The sequence below is a fragment of the Arabidopsis lyrata genome (assembly GCF_000004255.2).
Source record: "Arabidopsis lyrata subsp. lyrata unplaced genomic scaffold ARALYscaffold_4, whole genome shotgun sequence".
Classification (NCBI taxonomy): Eukaryota; Viridiplantae; Streptophyta; class Magnoliopsida; order Brassicales; family Brassicaceae; genus Arabidopsis; species Arabidopsis lyrata.
The window spans coordinates 12,672,687-12,692,370 of record NW_003302552.1 but is presented as its reverse complement, the minus strand read 5'-3'; the positions used below and the strand labels follow the sequence as shown (position 1 = coordinate 12,692,370).

The window sequence follows — 19,684 nt, the reverse complement described above, 5'->3', positions numbered from 1 at the left end:
TCTATATATTTAAACCAACAATATATTAGCAACGCCCCGACCGCCACTGTCCATGGGTTCCCACGTCCAGTCTCGGTCTTTAGGCCCATCTTCTTTGTTTTGTCGTACTCTTGATTTTATGACATATTCATGCTTACTCGTTTCTTTCATATTAGCAACGCCCCGACCGCCACTGTCCGTGGGCTCCCCACGTCCAGTTTCGGTCTTTAGGCCCATCTTCTTTGTTTTGTCGTACTCTTGATTTTATGACATATTCATGCTTACTCGTTTGTTTCATATTTGTAATGCCACGACCGCCACTGTCTGTGGGTTCCCACGTCCAGTTTCGTTCTTTGAGCACATCTTCTTGGTTTTGTAGTACTCTTGGTTTTATGACATATTCACGCTTCCTCGTTTCTTTCATATTTGTAACGCTCCGACCGCCACTGTCTGTGGGTTCCCCACATCCAGTTTCGGACTTTAATTTGGGCCCATCTTCCTGGTTTTTGTTGTATTCTTGATTTTATGACATATTCATGCTTTTAGATTGTATGTCACTGGAGTTTTTCGTAGTTGGAAACAAATAATTGAAAAATATAATCTCTTACCATATCTCTTACCTATCAAGTAAGTCATCTTGCTCTTTGAAGTAGTTATGTACGTAAAATTTCAATGGTATAGAAACAGGCATCTCTTTTGTATATATCGTGTCATATTTATCGTCCCTATTGTAGTATCTTTGTCTCTACCTTCGCCATTGGTCGCTGCGTAACCCTTCAGTTGATCTCTTGTTTATAAAACCCATATAAAAAGTTGTAAGAGAAATATCATTTTCTTAACTGTATCGTATATGTATTTGTAGTATATTGATCTGAGATTGCAAAGATGTATGCCTATCAAGAAGCTCTTAGCAAAGTAAACACTGAAGATAGGTACTAAAAATGAGAGGATTACAGAGAGCAAGTATCTATCCCTTAGAAACCACTATGTGCAACTGAGAATAATTCATATATGTACATACATACACATGTATACAACGTATTGAAGCTTTTAAATTTAAATATCGAATGCTACAAAACTGGAAAATTGCTTGTGGAGAAAGCAATATGAACATGGCCACATATATAACAAATAACCGATTATGCTTGTCGTAGATCATTCTCTTTCAAACCAAAAGTTTTACCTAAACAACATATCAAGTGACTCACAAGAGATACATAAGAGCCATATCCTAAAAATATCCGGCAAAGCAAAAACGCTCCAGGTTCGAGAAGGAAGTCATTGGAAAATTTGAGTATATACCAAACTGGAGAGTAATTCGGCTACAAAGAGAGATGTGTTAGCTTTGAAGAAAAAGCTATGTGATGTTCTACCTTTTATTTATGAATTTTATGCTATGAATATATGTTTTTGTTAGAGTTCAACTTCAGTCTCCGGATTAGAGACTTATATTCATCCGACAAACAATTCGATGTCACAATCAACGCTACAAAATTGGTGGGTTCTCTCTATTAACAAACAAAAAAAAATTCTGGGATATATATATTTTTTTTGTTTTGTTAGATCCATACGACGAAGAACATGACGAAGAACACCAAAAATTCTCATCAATCCGGTACGTTTGATCTTATTTTTATTAGTTTAACAATTACGGTTATGTCCAAATCTGAAATAACCATGGCTCCAGACTCCTTCACACCATGGCCACATATCACCGGAGTGGAGACGATTTCAAATTCGGAGCTTCTCTTCGCATATAAAATCATACATATGGTCTCTTTGTTTCGGGTTCCCTCTACAATAATTAGTACATATTTCAAAACTGAGCTACTAAAGAGCACATTGGATTTTGGTAAACATCAAGATTGCTTCCTACCTTCCAAGAAACATGATAGACTAATTCACATCCAAGACCAAACATTAGCCACATAAAGCCTGAATCAAATTAAACGATCTTAGGATGCTCTTCATAATTCGTAAGTTAAAGAGACTTGCATTAATATTGCAAATTAGACTCTAGAGGTGCACAATGGTTAATCAGAGTGTATCAAAGACGACGAATAAAGTATGAATTAGAATATCAGCAGAGGAAGCACACAAATATTCAATAAACGTAATCAATCACTGAGAATAGCATGGACCCAACTTTTGAAAGATTCATAAAAAAAGAAGATTTTTCCTATGCAACAATATTCAAACAATGAGAAGATCAATGATTGATGACTAACCATACAAACGAAGCAAAGCCATAAACAGAAACGAAAGTACTAAATAGCCACAACAGCAGTGATACGACATTTGTTTCCTCGCACTGGAAACAATGACGTGCTTCCATAAATCCAATCTAGTTTTTATGGAAAACAAACCTGCATTCATAATAAACACTACTATTAATTATTATTTTTTATGCAAAAATTAAATGGCAGTATAAAAAATTCAATGGTTAGTGCCGAAAAAAAAAGCAAGGATTAGTTATGATATCAAATCAAAATTAAATATCAAGCAAGGTATTTACATAAAATTAAGGCAGTGGAGGATCTAAGAATTTTTTATATGACAATATCTACAACTAAACAAAGAAAATTTATATATTTTTGAAACAGAATCATTATTTGTTTTTTGGTAAGATTAAAACCGAATCATTATCATATTAGTAAAATTATCATTTATTTATTATTATCCACGTTAATTTAAAAGTTTAAGAGAATATCTGCTTTTTTCTCATAAAAGGATGGGATAATAACATAACTCTTTTAGATTTATAACTATATTTGACATTATCATATTAAATCTATTAAGATAAATATATTTCTTTTTGAAAAATATAAATAAAATGATAATATAATTATTATAGATTTACAATTATATTATTATCCATGTCAAAATTTTAAAACATTTTACTTTTTTCTCACATAGGAAGATAGAACAATAACGTAACAGTTTAAGATTTACAACATAAAAATAATATCAGAATTGGAACGCCAAATCATAATCAACACAATTAACACAACTCTAATGGGAAATTAGAGTTATCTTGTGATTAAAATACTAAACAAACAAAACTAACCGAAACAAAACAAAAGTCTTCCTTTCAAAATCATTAACGTGACGGATTGCTGACTGATTAAGTTGAAGTTTTAGGCATTTAAAGATCTAGAAAGATGATTAAGGTTAAACATTTTTATTTATTTTAAACAACGTTTGAATGTTGACAAAAAAAGAAGAAGAGAGTGTTGGGACCATCGGGAGAGACAACGTTGAGCAGCTGCGAAAGAAGCCAACGTTGTCTATTATGTTCCTCACAGTGTTTGATTTGACTTTTGATGACATTACACTCCTGTCCACTTGTTGTCTCGAAAGTTCATGCAATGGAAAATTATTAAACAAAACAATTTACTTTTATGTATAAATCCTAGGGAAGAACCGATCAAGCTAAGATCAATGGTTGTGGTTTTAGTACCGTATACTTCTCAAATATACCCGTTGAATAACGGAAATCCGCAAGACGGGGAGGAGACGAAGTCAACCTAGCTGGCAAAGGAGCTAACCCAGCTCCTTTGGTCTTATTTATGGTCATATGTATTTAGCAAAATATGGTATACAAACCGAACTAATCAACAACAAAACCTGGTTTTAAATTGTTGTATATTTCTCAAAAGTCAAAACCCATAATAACCAATGGAACAGAAGAAGCTAATGCAGAGCATACTTACGCTTGGAGTAAAGAGTGATGCAAGCTTCCATTGGCACACCCGAAAACGCATCAGAGCATGGAAAGAAACCTAAAAACAAATAAATTAAACAATAATTAAATCTTAGTGCATGGAAAACGAATCCTATACATACCAAAGTCCGAATCTCAGTGCCTTAGAATGACCTCGATACCAAAAACTTTAAGTTACTACTTCCATATATGTAATATTTTAGTTTGGGGAGAGAGATTGGCAACGAAGAGTAATTCTTGAATTTAACAGCCAAGTTTGTTATCCCTAATCTAAAGAGAGGAATACTTAAATTGTATTAACGACAAAAATTAGCCTCCTCTGAAGATTCATCCCTGAAATAAGTCATCTTTCTGACTTTGTGGCAACTGTGTTATCAAAAGTTGAGTGTTTCTTATGAGAAAAGACATATTTGAAAATAATAAGAACATGTACCTCAACAAAATCGGGAGGTACCTCATCTTTTTACAACAAAAAGAAACATACCAAACCATCGATGATTACCTTCTCAAAAGTTGAAACCAAACTTTTTGATTATAAAAATTGATTAGTGGTGAAAATAGTGAAACCATAAATACAAAAAAAAAAAAAATCAAATTTGTACATATAAACTATAAGATCACCTGTTTATTCATTGAATTAGGTCCAAATTTTCCATACACCAGTTCACATCGTCCCCTCCATACATCCACCCTACAATAAAAAGAAAAAGAAAAATTAGGTAGAAGCAAAAAAAAGTTTGAAAAAAAAAGAACAAAAAAGCAAGGGTTAGTTATGATCTGAAATTGAATACCATGAGCAAGGTATTTATATTGAATAGGAGGCGGTGCATGATTTAGAGTTTCTAAATTTTTCTACGATAAATACAAAAAAAAGAAAAGAAAATTTACATATTTTAATAAGCAAATCACTATCATAATAATAAATATTTGTAAAACTGCCATTTATTCATTGTTATCCATGTTTATTTAAAATAATATTTACTTTTTTCTGTAAAAATATGGAATAATAACAACTATTTTAGATTTACTACTATATCTGATACTATCTTATAAAATATATTAAAATTTAAGGGAAAATTCCTTTCTGTTTCAAAAATAAGGCGGAACAATAATATAATTTTTGATTTACAATAGATAGACATGCATGGTATCCATATGCGTCATGTCACGCTGATCCATATTTTTTTCCAAAACTCGATCTAATTGCTATTATGTGCAAAAATCACCGCCGTTCACGTTCATGTTCACGTTAGCACTCCATACCTAATTCACATGTAAACCTCTCTGCCTATCTCTGACTTCAGCTCTCTCATCTTCGAGTCTCCCCAAGAAAGTTTTGACACCACACCAACATTTCATTCGTCAAAATTAAATCGAGTTTGCACAAGGTTACAACCGATTAATAGGTGGTCTTCTACCTTCTATTTACGATTTTATGCTATGAATATATGTTTTTGTCAGGGTTCAAGTCAATCTCCAGATTAGAGACTTATAATCATCCGACGAACAATACGATGGCGTGATAACCGTTTCTAAATTGGTGGGTTCTCTTTCATTGATCTACATATTATTTTTTTTGACGACGAACACGACGATCATACCAAAAATTTCATCTATTCCGGTACGTTTGATCTTTATTTTAATTAGTTTAACAATTAATTGCCGTTTACGATTAATTTCGGTTATCTAAATCTTATTAATTTGAGTAAGGTTAGAATAGTATTCTTTTATGTTTATATTAATGCTCCGATTAATAATTTTCGGATATTTGACATTATCATCTTAAATATATCAATATTATAATAAATATTTTCCTTTTCCGATTTTTTTTTTTGGTATAATTCCTTTTCCGATAAATTATGAAACAGATCTGTTTACACAAAAGGTAAAAAAAAAAAAAAAAAAAAAAAAAAAAAAAAAAAAACCATCAACCGTCTCCATTCACACGTTTCTTCATTATGATCACGAATTCACGTTCATGGAAGCTTCATCATACATTAACACTTACAAGTTTCTTCGTCGAGTTTTTATCCAAGGTTTCTTCGTCAACTCTGTATCCAAGGTAATAAATATTTGTTCTTTTCATTGGTTAGAATTATAGGGTGCAGGATAGTATTGACGTCTTAAAGACATAACATGGGCAAGATACTATGAGAAGCTTGACTATTCTGCTTCGACAGATCAACAGGTGAAATTCTATCACTAAATTATTAGATCTCTGTTATTGCTATGAATATATGCTTTATGTTAGGATTTCAAGTTTTGCCTTCGTTTAGAAGAATTATATTCACACGACGAAGAACACGATGAATTCAATTAAAGCTTCCTAACTGGTACTTCGTTGTTCTTTTTTTTTTTGGTTAATTATCATGTTTATTGTTTCCAAAATTATTTTTCCTGGTTAATTCCGAAATTCAATTTAATTTTTCCAAAATTAATTAGATTTCATTAAGGGTAATTAAGTAATTACGTAAAATCAATGACTCAACAAGAGCCGAGAGTCCGACACGTCAGCAAAAACACTTCTCAAATATTATTATATATAGATATCATGTTTATTGTTTCCAAAATTATTTTTTCCTGGTTAATTCCGAAATTCAATTTAATTTTTCCAAAATTAATTAGATTTCATTAAGGGTAATTAAGTAATTACGTAAAATCAATGACTCAACAAGAGCCGAGAGTCCGACACGTCAGCAAAACCACTTCTCAAATATTATTATATATAGATGGATCAATCTATCTATTGTTAATTACTATTTGATTTGAAAATTCATGAAATTTAATATAGCATAAGAATGTTTTTTTTTCTTACATTAGATGGTATAAGAGTTCAAACACACAGTGCAAAATAGTTCGATCACCTTGTTAATTGATCTAAACAAAATTTAATTTTGTGGAGGTAGGTAGAAAAGAAGATGTGATAAAATAAGTTAAAACTAATGGTTATAAAAACTACTCCTTATTTTTAGTAAATTTGGAAAAAATACCCTCTTTTTGTTTAGACTTTTGAAAAATACCCTCTTTTTTTTTTCTTTTAAAAATAATTTGTAAAGTTATAAAATTACTAAAAAAATTCTTATTGAAACTTAATAATAATTAAGCAAAAGGATCTATATTTTTAATCTCAAATCAATTTGTTGGTAATAATTAAATATCTAATTTTTACAAAGTTGTCCGTAGACCAAATCATGTTCGTCTTTCAACATGGATGTTGTTTTGTAACTTTGAATGTTATATAACTAATAATTCCAAAGATTCATTATCCTAAATATTTTTTAAGAACAATAATGAATAATAGCATTCTACCAATGTTAAGTATGATTTTTTGTTAAGTCATATGGTGGAGATTTTAATGATTCATTATTATTGAAAAAGAATAAAGTAGTTTACTTTGGAAAAATATGTTAAAGAGAATCGTTTAATTGAAACAAACTTTGGTAATATGTTTAGTTAAAAATGTGTTTCATACGTTGGAGATATTTTTCTTTATATAATATGATAGATATTAAGCGATAGACTGTATAATATTGTTAAAATTTAATAGATCAAAATAAAAAAACTATTTTTATCTTGAAAATATATATAATCATGATTAATATTATTTCGAATTTAGTATATATTTTCTCTAAATTTCGATTTTCTTATTTATTAAAAATATATCTCTAAATTTAAATTTGAACAAAATTATCATCTTATATATAATTATAATTTTTATTAAAAAAAATAGAAAGGGGGTATATTTCAAAGTATAACTCAAAAACAGGGTATTTTTCAAAATCACCCTTTTAAAAAAGTGTGAGGTAAAAAACTCACATCGAAAAATAAAAAAAAAGACTGGACTATTAGTCTATTATAGATAAAAATATGCGACAAATAATTCACTAAATCAGTTGGTTTTATGTTGAAAGTCTATAAAATTTAATATATATTTTTAACATACATTTTTAAAAAGGCAAAAGAATGTTTGGAATTTTTTTTATAAAAAGAGCATATATCTATAACCTTCGGTTTAAACTGATATTTTTCAATGTCTCTTTTGGCTCTCATTGATCCATATGATATTTTTTCTTGTCATTCAGTTTTGGGACTTCAATCCATCATTTGATTTATATTCCTTTTAGATATTTTTACCATCACTATTGTCTACTTCTTTATTTATTTATTTTAAACTGTGTAAAACAATATGAATTATATTTATAATCATTTTTCTAAAATCTTATAAAACATAGTAAGATCTTATAAAACATAGTAAAAGTGCTGTAATTGAAAATTAACAGCATTTAGGAATATTTTTAGAAAGAGGTGTTTTTCGAAATTTTCCTTATTTATTTAAATAAATGAATAAAAATGACTCTTTACTTGTCTCAATGTTAAACTTCTGAGAATTAACAAAAGAAAGAGTTATCAACAAAAGTATTAGTTACTTATATAGTTATATTGTTGAAGACTTTTGCAAAATTTCTCGACTAAATGTGAATAGTATCATATTTTTTTTTTGTCGTGAATAGTATCAATATTTAAAAAACAACAACTAGCTACAAAACAATAAATAATCAATTTGAATTATGAAATATAACCATATTTAAAAGGACACACTTTATCTGTTTTGCTTTATATATTAAGAACCGTGCTCTTCTCCTCTATTCATCTCTTCCTCACCACTTTTCTTCAAACCCTCCATCTCTCTTTCTCTCTCTCTGGTTCCCTAGAGTTTGAGCAAAATATCACAACCATAATTGCTATTATTACTAAAAACACACAAGTAATCGTTGCTTCGATCCTTTGTTGCATGGATGGATCCTCCACAGGTAATTTATTCTTCTATAATTTTAGTTTTTCATAACAATTTTTGTTTTGTTTATAATTCTGAGCTATCTTAATACTTCAATCCAAAATTTTAAGAACACTAACACTTAAAAATCAAGGTAATACTTTTCAACTTCTGCTCATAGCAACAAAAAATTCATCAAGAGCTCACCAATTTAAAGATAATATCAACTTGATTACCCTTACCATTTTCTTGTAGACAAAAAATTATTGTCGGTAAAGAATCGGCGCCACGTACGACTAATCCGTTATATAAAGCAAATCATCATTATTTCATTCGTCAGCACAATTTAATTTAATTTGTTTGAATGTGTAGGAAATCTCAAACGAGACTTTGGAAACCATATTGGTAAGCTCAACAAAAGGAAGCAATAATAACAATAAGAAAATGGAAGACGAAATGAAGAAGAAAGTATCAAGAGGAGAATTAGGAGGTGAAGCTCAAAATTGTCCAAGATGTGAATCTCCAAACACAAAGTTTTGTTACTACAACAACTATAGTCTCTCTCAACCTCGTTACTTCTGCAAATCTTGTCGGAGATATTGGACTAAAGGCGGTACTCTCCGTAACGTTCCCGTTGGTGGTGGTTGCCGTCGAAACAAACGATCCTCTTCCTCAGCTTTCTCCAAGAACAACAATAAGTCTATTAGTTTCCATAATGATCCACTTCAGAACTCTTTAATTACGGGAATGCCACCATCATCTTTTGGTTATGACTCCATTGATCTCAACCTCGCTTTTGCTACTCTTCAAAAGCATCATTCATCCTCTCAGGCTACTACGCCTTCTTTTGGGTTTGGAGGTGATCTTTCTATTTATGGAAACTCAGCCAATGACGTAGGGATCTTTGGAGGACAAAACGGTGATTTCAATAATAGCTTGTGTTATGGGTTTATGTCCGGAAATGGTAACAATCATCAAAATGATATCAAGATGGCTTCTACATTGGGGATGTCTTTGGAAGGAAACGAGAGAAAGCAAGAGAATGTGAACAATAACAACAATATCTCAGAGAATCCTAGCAAGGTCTTATGGGGATTTCCATGGCAGATGAACGGAGATTCTGCCGGAGTTGTACCGGAGATTGATCCCGGAAGGGAAAGCTGGAATGGGATGGCTTCATCTTGGAATAATGGTTTACTCAACACTCCTTTGGTCTAGAAGATCATTAATAAATAAATATATAATATTACTATATATTAAAGTTTATGTCATCACATGTTTGTATACCACTTTCACTAATATGGGGGATGTTTGGTTTTTTTTTTTTTTTTAAAATAATTTCTAGGGTTTCTATCCTTTTTTAGTTTCCCAATTTTTAATGTTGAGACAAGGACCTAAGACTTCTTTTCTTTTAAAAACAAAAATATTTTCTTTTTTGGTATTTTAATTTGTGATTTAATGGTGGCTGGGGTGGTTAATTATATGTTTTTTTTATGTAACGGATCTTTTTTTTTTCTCATGTTTTTTTTAAAGTTATGATTTGATCATAGTTTATGAAAAGTATTAGTGAGTGAGTGGCATATCAATTTATCAATCCTTTTGTTGGATATATCTTTGTTGATAGAAATATATCAAGTGGCATATAGTTTTGAGGAATTCTTTCAATAATACAGATAAGTGAAAATTCAAAGTAGTTATTGTTGATTAGGTTAACATGTTGTCCATCAAGGCATCAACATTCCACTGGTTGTTGTCAGAGGCCAAAAAAACATTGGATTTTGAAATGTGAGTGGTGAGTTTCAAGATATTCTGTCATGATTGCTTCGTATTTTCCAGGTAGATATTTTGGACACATTTATTTTATTTATTCATTTTGGCAAATAGTTATGAGTATACTTAATTATTAATTGATTTGAATAATTATTGGTTGATAATACGGCCACATTGGAAGAATTTTATAATCGTTTCTCAAATCTCTTGTACAGAATCAAATCTAACACACAGATTTGAGCGTGACTACCTATGGCACTTAAATTTAACAAGTCTACATAATGCAGTAAATTATATTTTCTTAGTTTGAAATAGACATTCTTTAGTAGGGTCCAAATAAGAAAACATAACTGTTGAATAAAATTCCCGAGTTTGAAATGTGTTGATACGATGAATTTTGTTTTTCAAATTTTTGGATTTAGGGGTTGTTGCCTACCGACAAAAGGGTCAAAATTGGTACGAGCCGTATGTTATATTTGAAAAATTAGTAGCCAAATCGATTTATTAAACAAATTTAATAATATGTTTGGATACGAGTCACGTAGGAAATCAAAAATCGAATTTGTTTTTTTTATAGATAAAAAGTAGATGATGTCCCATGCTGATAAATATAAAATTTAAATATTAAATACATTTTTCTTGAAAATTTGTAATGACACTAGATTTTAACCCGCGGTACACCGCGGGGCTATATTTTCTTAAAAAAATCAAAATATAATTTGTTTGATAGATTATTTTGATTGTTAATTTTAGGATTTCACCCGTGGTATACGATCTTTTATAAATATCAACCCAAACCCGTCCCACCATATTACCCGTCCCGTGAAATTACATTATTTAGTTATTTTTCTTTTTAATAATACTTTTATTTAAAAGCTATATAATTGAAGTCAATTTAAAAATTTCTTTTAAATGGTTCCCATAAGATATATATACATATATATTAAATTTGTATAGAGTCGAAATAATATTAATATTACAAATTTTTTATATAATTTAAATATTATAAATATTTTTAAAAATATGTAATATATATTTTTTGTTATTGAATAAGAGGATATTATGTGTAAGAAATGTAGAAAATAAGAGTTTAATATTTTTATTATGGAGTGGCAAAAAAAATCTTTTATTTCTATACATGTTATTCATTTATTAATAATAAAAGAAAACAAATCCTTTAAATTAGATATTAACTAAAATAAACGCATCATAATTACTTATTAAGTAACAACCAATAAATTTCACCAAAAAATAGGTAACAACCAATAAATTCTAAACGCAGTAATTAAAGAATGAGATATTAAAAAAAATATCAAATAAGATATAAGAATCTTAAAATAATTGAACATCTAAATAATTTAATTGTTAGTGTCGATTTTAATGCCTTCATTAATGTGGTTTTTTTTTTTACAGAGAAATATTTCCTAAAGATTATCACATTAATGACTCAGAAAATTAAGGAAGATATGAATTTATGATTCTCGAAATCGTATTGGTAATATCTTTAAGTAATATTTTTCAAATTTAAATAATTAATGCCAATGGCATTCATCCGTAAATAAGGTCCAACTCCAGGATTTATTTGCTAAAAGTCATTCAAAAATGTATATATAGATTTAATCAAAATTTCAGGTAGTTTGATATTTGCGGTTTTTGAATTTTTAAGATTTTTATTTATAGTGAATAATATTTGAATTAAAGTACATATTATAATAATAATTGTAGTTACGAAACATAATTCAAATTTAATGGTAAAATTAAAATAAATGTGATGGTTTCTAAATACCTTACTCGATATTTTAAAATTTAAAATTTATTATTTTGTTTACACATTAAACATTATGTTAATTGAGTTTTGGTACATAATATTGACTAAAAATACTCTATCAATTTAAATGGTAACTTGGAATTCAGCTAATATGTAGTAATATAATGTTGACTTATTTTAATTTCTTTTGCTGAATTAGTGAACCTAGTAGAATAACTAAAGGGAGACTCACAAAAATGCCCCTTTTTTAATACTCCTTTTCAAAAATGTCCCCTTTGGCTGTCCATTTTTAAAAATACTCCTTTTTATGTACAAAATGACTAAATTACCCTTCTTTTAATAAAATATATCACAAATATATAAGAAAATATAACAAAATTAGGTCCACAAAATACAAAATATTTTTTGGCGGGAAAAGTGATCCCGCAATTTTTCCCGCCAAAACACTTGTAAAAACTTGTAAAACCTTTAAAATACCTTGTAAAATTTTCCCGTAAAACTTTTTCCCGCCAAAAACTTTTCCCGCCAAAAATTTTTTTTTGCGGGAAAAGTGATTCCGCAATTTTTTTGGCGGGAAAATTTTCCCGCCAAAAATTTACAAGGTATTTTAAAGGTTTTTTACAAGGTATTTATAAGGTTTTACAACGTATTTACAAGGTATTTATAAGATATTATAAGATTTTACAAGCTATTTTATAAGATTTTTACAAGTTATAAGGTTTTATAAGTTTTTTATAAGGTTTTACAAGTTATAAATACCTTATAAAACCTTATAAGTACCTTGTAAAACCTTTTAAAATACATTGTAAAACCTTACAAAACACTTGTAAATACTCTGTAAAACCTTTAAAATACCTTGTAAATTTTTCCCGCCAAAAATTTTCCCGCCAAAAAAATTTCGCAAAAAAAATTGCGGAATCACTTTTCCCGCAAAAAACTTTTTTTGGCGGGAAAATTTTTTGGCGGGAAAATTTTACAAGGTTTTTTAAAGGTTTTTACAAGTGTTTTGGCGGGAAAATTGCGGGATCACTTTTCCCGCCAAAATATATTTTGTATTTTGTGGACCTAATTTTGTTTCAAATAAGGGTAAAATGGTCATTAAAAACTAAAAGAGGACAAACTTAAAAATAGACTCTCAAATGGGGCATTTTTGAAAAGGGGTATTGAAAAAAAGGCATTTTTAACAATTTCTCATAACTAAAAGTACAAATGGTAACAATTAAATCTAGAATAACTTATTTGTATTTTTAGCAGAATATAACAAAATAATTAAATATTTAAATAGCAACAACATACAACTATCTAGAAAAATATGAATATATAAGAATAACTAAAAATATTGTTTAAATAAATAAATAGAATTTTAAAAACATGTAATTAATTGATAAAAGCGTAGTAAAAAAACTGAATTTTAAAATTACCTAGTAGCTAAATTTTTCATTTATGGTAGCTTGAACTTTTTTATTCATTATTTTTGTTGATTCAGTCATTTAAAAATTTAGCATATTTACCTTATAAACTCGAACACGAATCGTTCAAAAAATGATTTTGTATATATGAATTTTCCATATTTTGTATTCGATCATTTTTTGTAAGATATATTTCAAGTGTTATTTTTAGATATTCTAAATATTTTTGAATCTAGCTGAATTTTAGTTTTGACCAAATTATATTTTTGAATTACTAACTTTTGCTGAATTCAATTGAATATTTTTGTTTTCTCACCACTTAAAATCTACATCCTACTGCAATGCCACATCTTCTATTTTAGTGGCATGTGACCCTCTTTGTAGTATCCTATGAAACGGGTAGATAAAAACCAGAATGATTACATGTAATCTTCTCATGCAGAAACAACTGAACGGTAAGTCGAGGCCGAGTTCCAGCTGGATAATAATCTATGTTTGCAGAGTTGAGGTAGTCAATAAAGAACTCAGTTTGGATACTAATCTATGTTTATGGTGAAAGGCGATCCTAGGTGCAAAAAATCCTAGATGTTGCCTTCCACCTAAGGCACACACCTTGGTCGCTTTCCAGATGCAAGGTGAACTTCAAAATAGTAAGGTTACTTGCCTTAACTATTAAACTAAAACCAAAACCAACTTTGAAAACAAAAACATCTTTGAAAAGTAATATCTAATATAGTCTTAGCTATTAGACTAAACTCAAAGTAAAAAGAAAGCTAACATAAAAAAGCCACAATTGTCTAAATAAAACTCTAAACTTAAAAACCCATCTTATCATTACCATCAAACTCATCATCCGCAAAATCTTCATAATTTTCATTTCCTCCAAAATCATCATTAGTGTCATTCTCACCATCTGCGTCAACCAACGCCATATGAGATGGCCTCTAAGTTTGAGATGCTCTTGAATTAATTGGAGTTTTTGGCTGAAACAAAAGCAATACACTTTCCTTGCTCAAAAATACTATGCTGAAGCTCTACTAACATAGCTAGGATCATTGGCTCCAAAAGCCTTGCTCAAACACATGATACATATCACCAATAAAAGAGATATATAGATGAAGATAAAAAAATAACACGATATCACTTCGGTTAATTGTTTAGGTTCCTATTTATATCAAATTGTGACATTAGCTTCTTATTTGAAGTGATTATAGCTAACAAGAGAAACATAAGCACAACCTGAAATCTATGTTATCATGTCTCATGTGTTCCTCGCTTTGCAATCACATTGTTCTTCACAACCGTGATCACATGTCCCTTGTTCATCATAGTGAGCCACCAGAACTATAGTCTGAAATTATCATTTTATTGATTTTGTCGGTTTTAGTTGCCACATCAAAATGACGAAATTAACATACCGTTTCAAGAAAATGACGGTAATAACGGTGGAAACACAATATAAATACAACATGAATATATGACCAATAAATTTTTAAAAAATCTAATTGTGAAGTTTTGAAATTAAACATAAATGCAAACATCTTGTCGTTTTTTCTCCATTGCCTAAACAAGTCGAAACGGTGTTGTTTGAGTTTAGGGAATTAACCGAACTGATTAAGCTCCTCGGATGTGTAATGATCTCCGGAAAGGATGTTCCTAACCCTGCACAAGACCGGACAAACGACGGATACAAAAGGCTTCTACCCATCCGGGGAGCTTAATCAGTTCGGTTATATACATCTCCAACACATCATAAAAGGTCAGTAAAAGCAATAGATATGAAACCTATGGCTGTCTGCGGACACTTGAACTTTCTCCTGAAAGTGCTTCCTCATAGCAGAAACTGAACAAGAAGATTGATTTATTATTTATCGTCACACAAAAATAACTCAAGAGATAACAAAAAAGTGGGTGGTGAGACAAGTTACCGATGAGATCGAAAAAAGATATGATTATTTTGCTTCTGAAACCATGCAACAGGCCTTCCACCAGAAGAAGGGACCTTGGGGAAGAGTGCTTGTATCATTCTGGCTGTGCCAACACTGGCCTGAGAATTAAAACTCTTCATATGAAGCTCAGGATAGCGGGGGCGGCTCGGGGGATTTGCACAATTCTGTAAAACCAGAAAAAATGAAAACCAAGTTGAGTTTTCTGAATGCAGATGTGAATATATAAATATGCAAACCAAATGTGGGATGAAATCAATAACCCTGAAAACAGCGGATGCACCATTCAGCAAGCTTATGATAATGAGTATATCTGCATAACCAAACAAGAATGCAAAGATATGACACCACACATCCACACCAGAGAGGTCTAAACTCGGATAATTATATCATATCATTCCGTTTTTAATACTTATTAGATGTTTTAAAAAGAAAATTTTGTTTTAAATTATATGATGTTTTCAATTTTTAATACAAAATTAATTACGTATTTTTATTGGTTTTGACTATTTATGTTTTGCAGATTGTATTAATAGAATCGTATTGTTTTAGTATAGAAATTAAATAAACAAAAATGCTGGTAACAACCTTAAACATCACGTATAAAAACGGAGGGAGTAATAAACACTGACCATGTCCAAGAGAGTTTGTATGAGTGAGAATTAGAGATGTAAAACGTCTCCTTTTAGCTAATGCTATGACCTCATGCAATTTGGATCTAATCCCTCTGATCATATATCTAGAATTTGGGAACACTGAGAGCAACTCTTTTGCAATCAAAGGTCCTCTCTGAGGATAGCTGGGAAAGGATAACTAGTGATCAAGGTCTTAGGTTTTATTTCACCACTCAGTTTCCTCCCAATCAAATCCTGCCCAAAGCTTATCATCATCGAGACTCGTAATCTTCTTCATCTCTGCGCTCGCCGTTATCATCACGTCCATTTGGAAAAAAAATTCGGCTGCCTTGTGGTAGGGTTTTATCGTCTGTGTGTTTTTATACTTAAGAGTTAAGACAGTATTATGGGCCCTATTTGGGCTAATGAAATTTACTTTGGTTCTGTTCAATATTTTCTAATTGGGCTCCCGTTTTCATATAAGTTTAAACTGTCTTAAATTTGTTATACTTTTTATCTCATAATTTTTCATTTCCTAATAAAGCAACTACTTCATTTTTATTTTATTTTTCCAGAAAAGGGGAATTCATTTTTTTTTTTGATCGGTGGGATTTTTTATAGAGAAAATTAGCAAGTTCAATCTTATAAAATTTGGAACATACTATTTTGAAGAGTCCGAATGTGTAAAATGGTTGCTCGGTTCGGTTTTGTATGTGAGCAGATCAATGACCTTGCTCTTGGTCTTGAAAAAAGTGAGCAACGGTTTCTTTGGGTCATACGGATTCGGGAGTCCGAGTGCGACTGCTAGTTCTTCATATTTTGATTCGCATAACAAAACCAATCCATTAACTTGTTTACCACCAATCAATTCTTTCTACAATCATCACTTGTTCACGACAAGCTTTCTCATGTAAGTGGGATTCACAGAGCGGAAGAGCTGACTCCATTGCTTATTCTTTCGGATCTCATTCTGGTGGTACTATGAAGTTAAGAGCTGTTGGTTTCCTCTTTGGATCATTGCTATGGCCTCTATAAAATCATCATCCTCAAGATTTTAGTAGCAGAATTATTCTGTGGACATGGTTTTGGTAAGAGAATGTTTGCGTTAAAACTTAAAAGTGACAATGCCCTTTACTTGTCTACTGCTTGCTACTCCTATGGCAGGTTTGTGATGTTACTTGGCTACAAACTCATGGAGGCTTCAAGGTTCTTTGAACAGTATTCTTCATTTGTGATACTCAACAGTTTTATCAAGCTCATCTTGGATTCAAGCCACTCACGGCAAATAAGATCTCTCAAGTTCACATGACTATTGAAGAAGAGGACACCACCTTGATTCATTTCTCTATAATCCAGTTTATGAAGGTGTCAAGTCTTTCTACATGGAGGAAAATGAAACTGTTGCTTTCTCATAAAAGTCCTTTTAGCACAAAAATTCTTCAAATCCAAGATGTCATACTTCCATCTTGCGGGGGCGTATTAGAGATTATATCTCTCTGGTTTAATGTTGAATATAGTGCGGTTATCTTCGGTTATCTATCATGTGTATAGTTGGTTATCTCTCTTAGTATTTAAGCTTTCTTTGTATCATACTTTACATTTAATGAAGGTTTCACGATTATTGATAGGATATTAAGAGTGAACCAAAAGCAAAGGTTTTGCGATACCCTCTTGAGCTCCACAAGCTCAAGTCTTAGCGCATCCATCCACGGCAGGATTTTTGACTCATTGCGGATGGAAATCGACTCTAGAAAGTATAGTAAACTCTAGAAATCCACGGCAGGATTTTTGACTCATGGTCATTATACGCCGAGCAAAAGATGAATGCGATTTTGTTGACCGAAGATATTCGTGTGGCGTTTAGGGAGCATGCAGGGGACGATGGGGTGGTGAGAAAAGAAGAGGTAGCTATAGTAGTAAAGGGATTAAGGGAAGTAAAGAAGGTAATAAGGATTGATGAAAGGTGAAAAAGGTAAAGGGGTGAGGATTAAGGTGAAGGAAATGAAGGAAGGAGCTTGTAGGGTATTTAAGGATGATGGTTCCTCTACAAAGACACTAAATCAGTTAGTAGTCTGACTTTGTAAATATGGTTATGAAAATATGGTCATCTTGTAAATATGGTTATGAAGGATGATGGTTCCTCTACAAAGAACTAAATCAGTTAGTATTCTGACTTTGTAAATATGGTTATGAAAATATGTTTATCTTGTAAATATGGTTATGAAGGATGATGGTTCCCTTACAACATTAAATGAACACTCATATCTTGTAAATATGGTTATGAAAATTTGATTTTTATATGCGTAATGCGTTCTTGTCAGATGATTGTGTGACTAGTTCTGATTTGAGTCATTTTTGATGGGCTTATAAAAAATCTATTAGAAAAGTACTTACAAAATACTCCAGAAAAATTGGGTCAGTTTTGTTGGACTTGAAAGTTAGTTTGATTAGTGTTGTTTGGAGTGGTCCTGGACTTTGGGTGATCCAATAAAAACCAATTTGTATCCTCTGTATACATGTTCCAGTTTGTTTAAAGCCTAAATAAAACAAAACAAAATACAAAACAAAAGGACTTGAGGAGATCAACTAATAATAAATGTGTGTGTGTGGAAAAAAATGGAGAAAGAAATTAAGAAGAAAAGAAGAAGAGGTTTTCTGACTTGTGTGTGTAAAACAAAAGAGAAAAAGACGTGTGTGTGTGTATCCTATTGAGTATTGACACATTTAATGTTAGAAAAGGTTTGTTTCCGTGGGAAATTGGATGTAACATTACTGCTGCTTCATTACGTGTGGGTCTCTTAATTTTTCTTTTCATGTCAAGAATTCAAAGCAATTAATTATAGATACCGAATATACATATTCCGGTAAGTAAACTATTAGACCAGACCATATTTATATATGCATGTTCATAATTATTGGCATTTAAATAGATACTAGTAATATAATTAATATCCATGTCCATGTGTGGATCGTTTCTAGCATATTCAATATACAATAATACAAGAATGTTGAAGAGTTTTGAACTAGGTTTGTTCTTATGTATTGCTAATAGCCTACCAACTTATGAACTTATTGTAGCTACAATCGAAACTGAGCAATTGACTGGTTCATCTCTTTTGTGAAATATGTCTTTGTGAAAAATACTTGAAAATATGTCATGAAGATCATTTCCTCGAATGAGATATGAAAATATTAATCACGTATGTTAAATATATTAAAAACTTGCATAAGCCTAGAGAGATGTATGAGAATCGGTCCGGAACTTCCTAGTTTATAAAAAAATAAAAAAATACCTATGTTTCTCACAAATCCTGTGTATATAGTTTTAATCCGTAAATTTTTTTTTTGTGTTTAATAGAAAGAAAAATGTGTTATTTTTATGCATTGTAGTGATAGAAGGTTTTACTCATTTTTTTCAACTGCTAGGATTTACATCAGTTGAATGGTACGTATGTGGCCTTTTGAAGTTTTCACATTTTAAAAAATATGATTCCACCGAATACATACATTTTCCAAAACCTTGCACTGAATGATAAAATGAAAAAAAAAATTGTCATATGGGATTTAAGAATGACAACTAAATGGTTTTTTTAATTTTGTAAAGAATGACAACCAAATATACTCATATTATATAGGCTTAATAACCTTGACATTATCGTAATAATAGTATGTATATCGATCGTTTGAATTCTAGTGATGA

At 30.5% G+C, this 19,684-nt stretch overlaps 1 protein-coding gene and 1 long non-coding RNA gene across 2 annotated transcripts; one reads left to right on the top strand and one right to left on the bottom strand.

Annotated features, from left to right (window-relative positions):
* Positions 1–8,338: 8,338 nt before the first annotated feature.
* On the top strand, positions 8,339–9,996 carry LOC9315224 (dof zinc finger protein DOF2.1). The gene is made up of 2 exons (XM_021029260.1): positions 8,339–8,514; positions 8,850–9,996. Exons 1-2 carry the CDS (start codon positions 8,500–8,502, stop codon positions 9,693–9,695), a joined length of 861 nt encoding a protein of 286 aa, XP_020884919.1. The 5' UTR covers positions 8,339–8,499; the 3' UTR covers positions 9,696–9,996.
* A 5,184-nt stretch (positions 9,997–15,180) lies between these two features.
* LOC110229347 lies at positions 15,181–16,308 on the bottom strand. The gene is made up of 3 exons (XR_002332746.1): positions 16,003–16,308; positions 15,353–15,537; positions 15,181–15,267 (listed from the first exon to the last, which is right to left on the bottom strand). It is a non-coding gene; the product is annotated as an uncharacterized LOC110229347 (long non-coding RNA).
* Between the last annotated feature and the right edge of the window lie 3,376 nt (positions 16,309–19,684).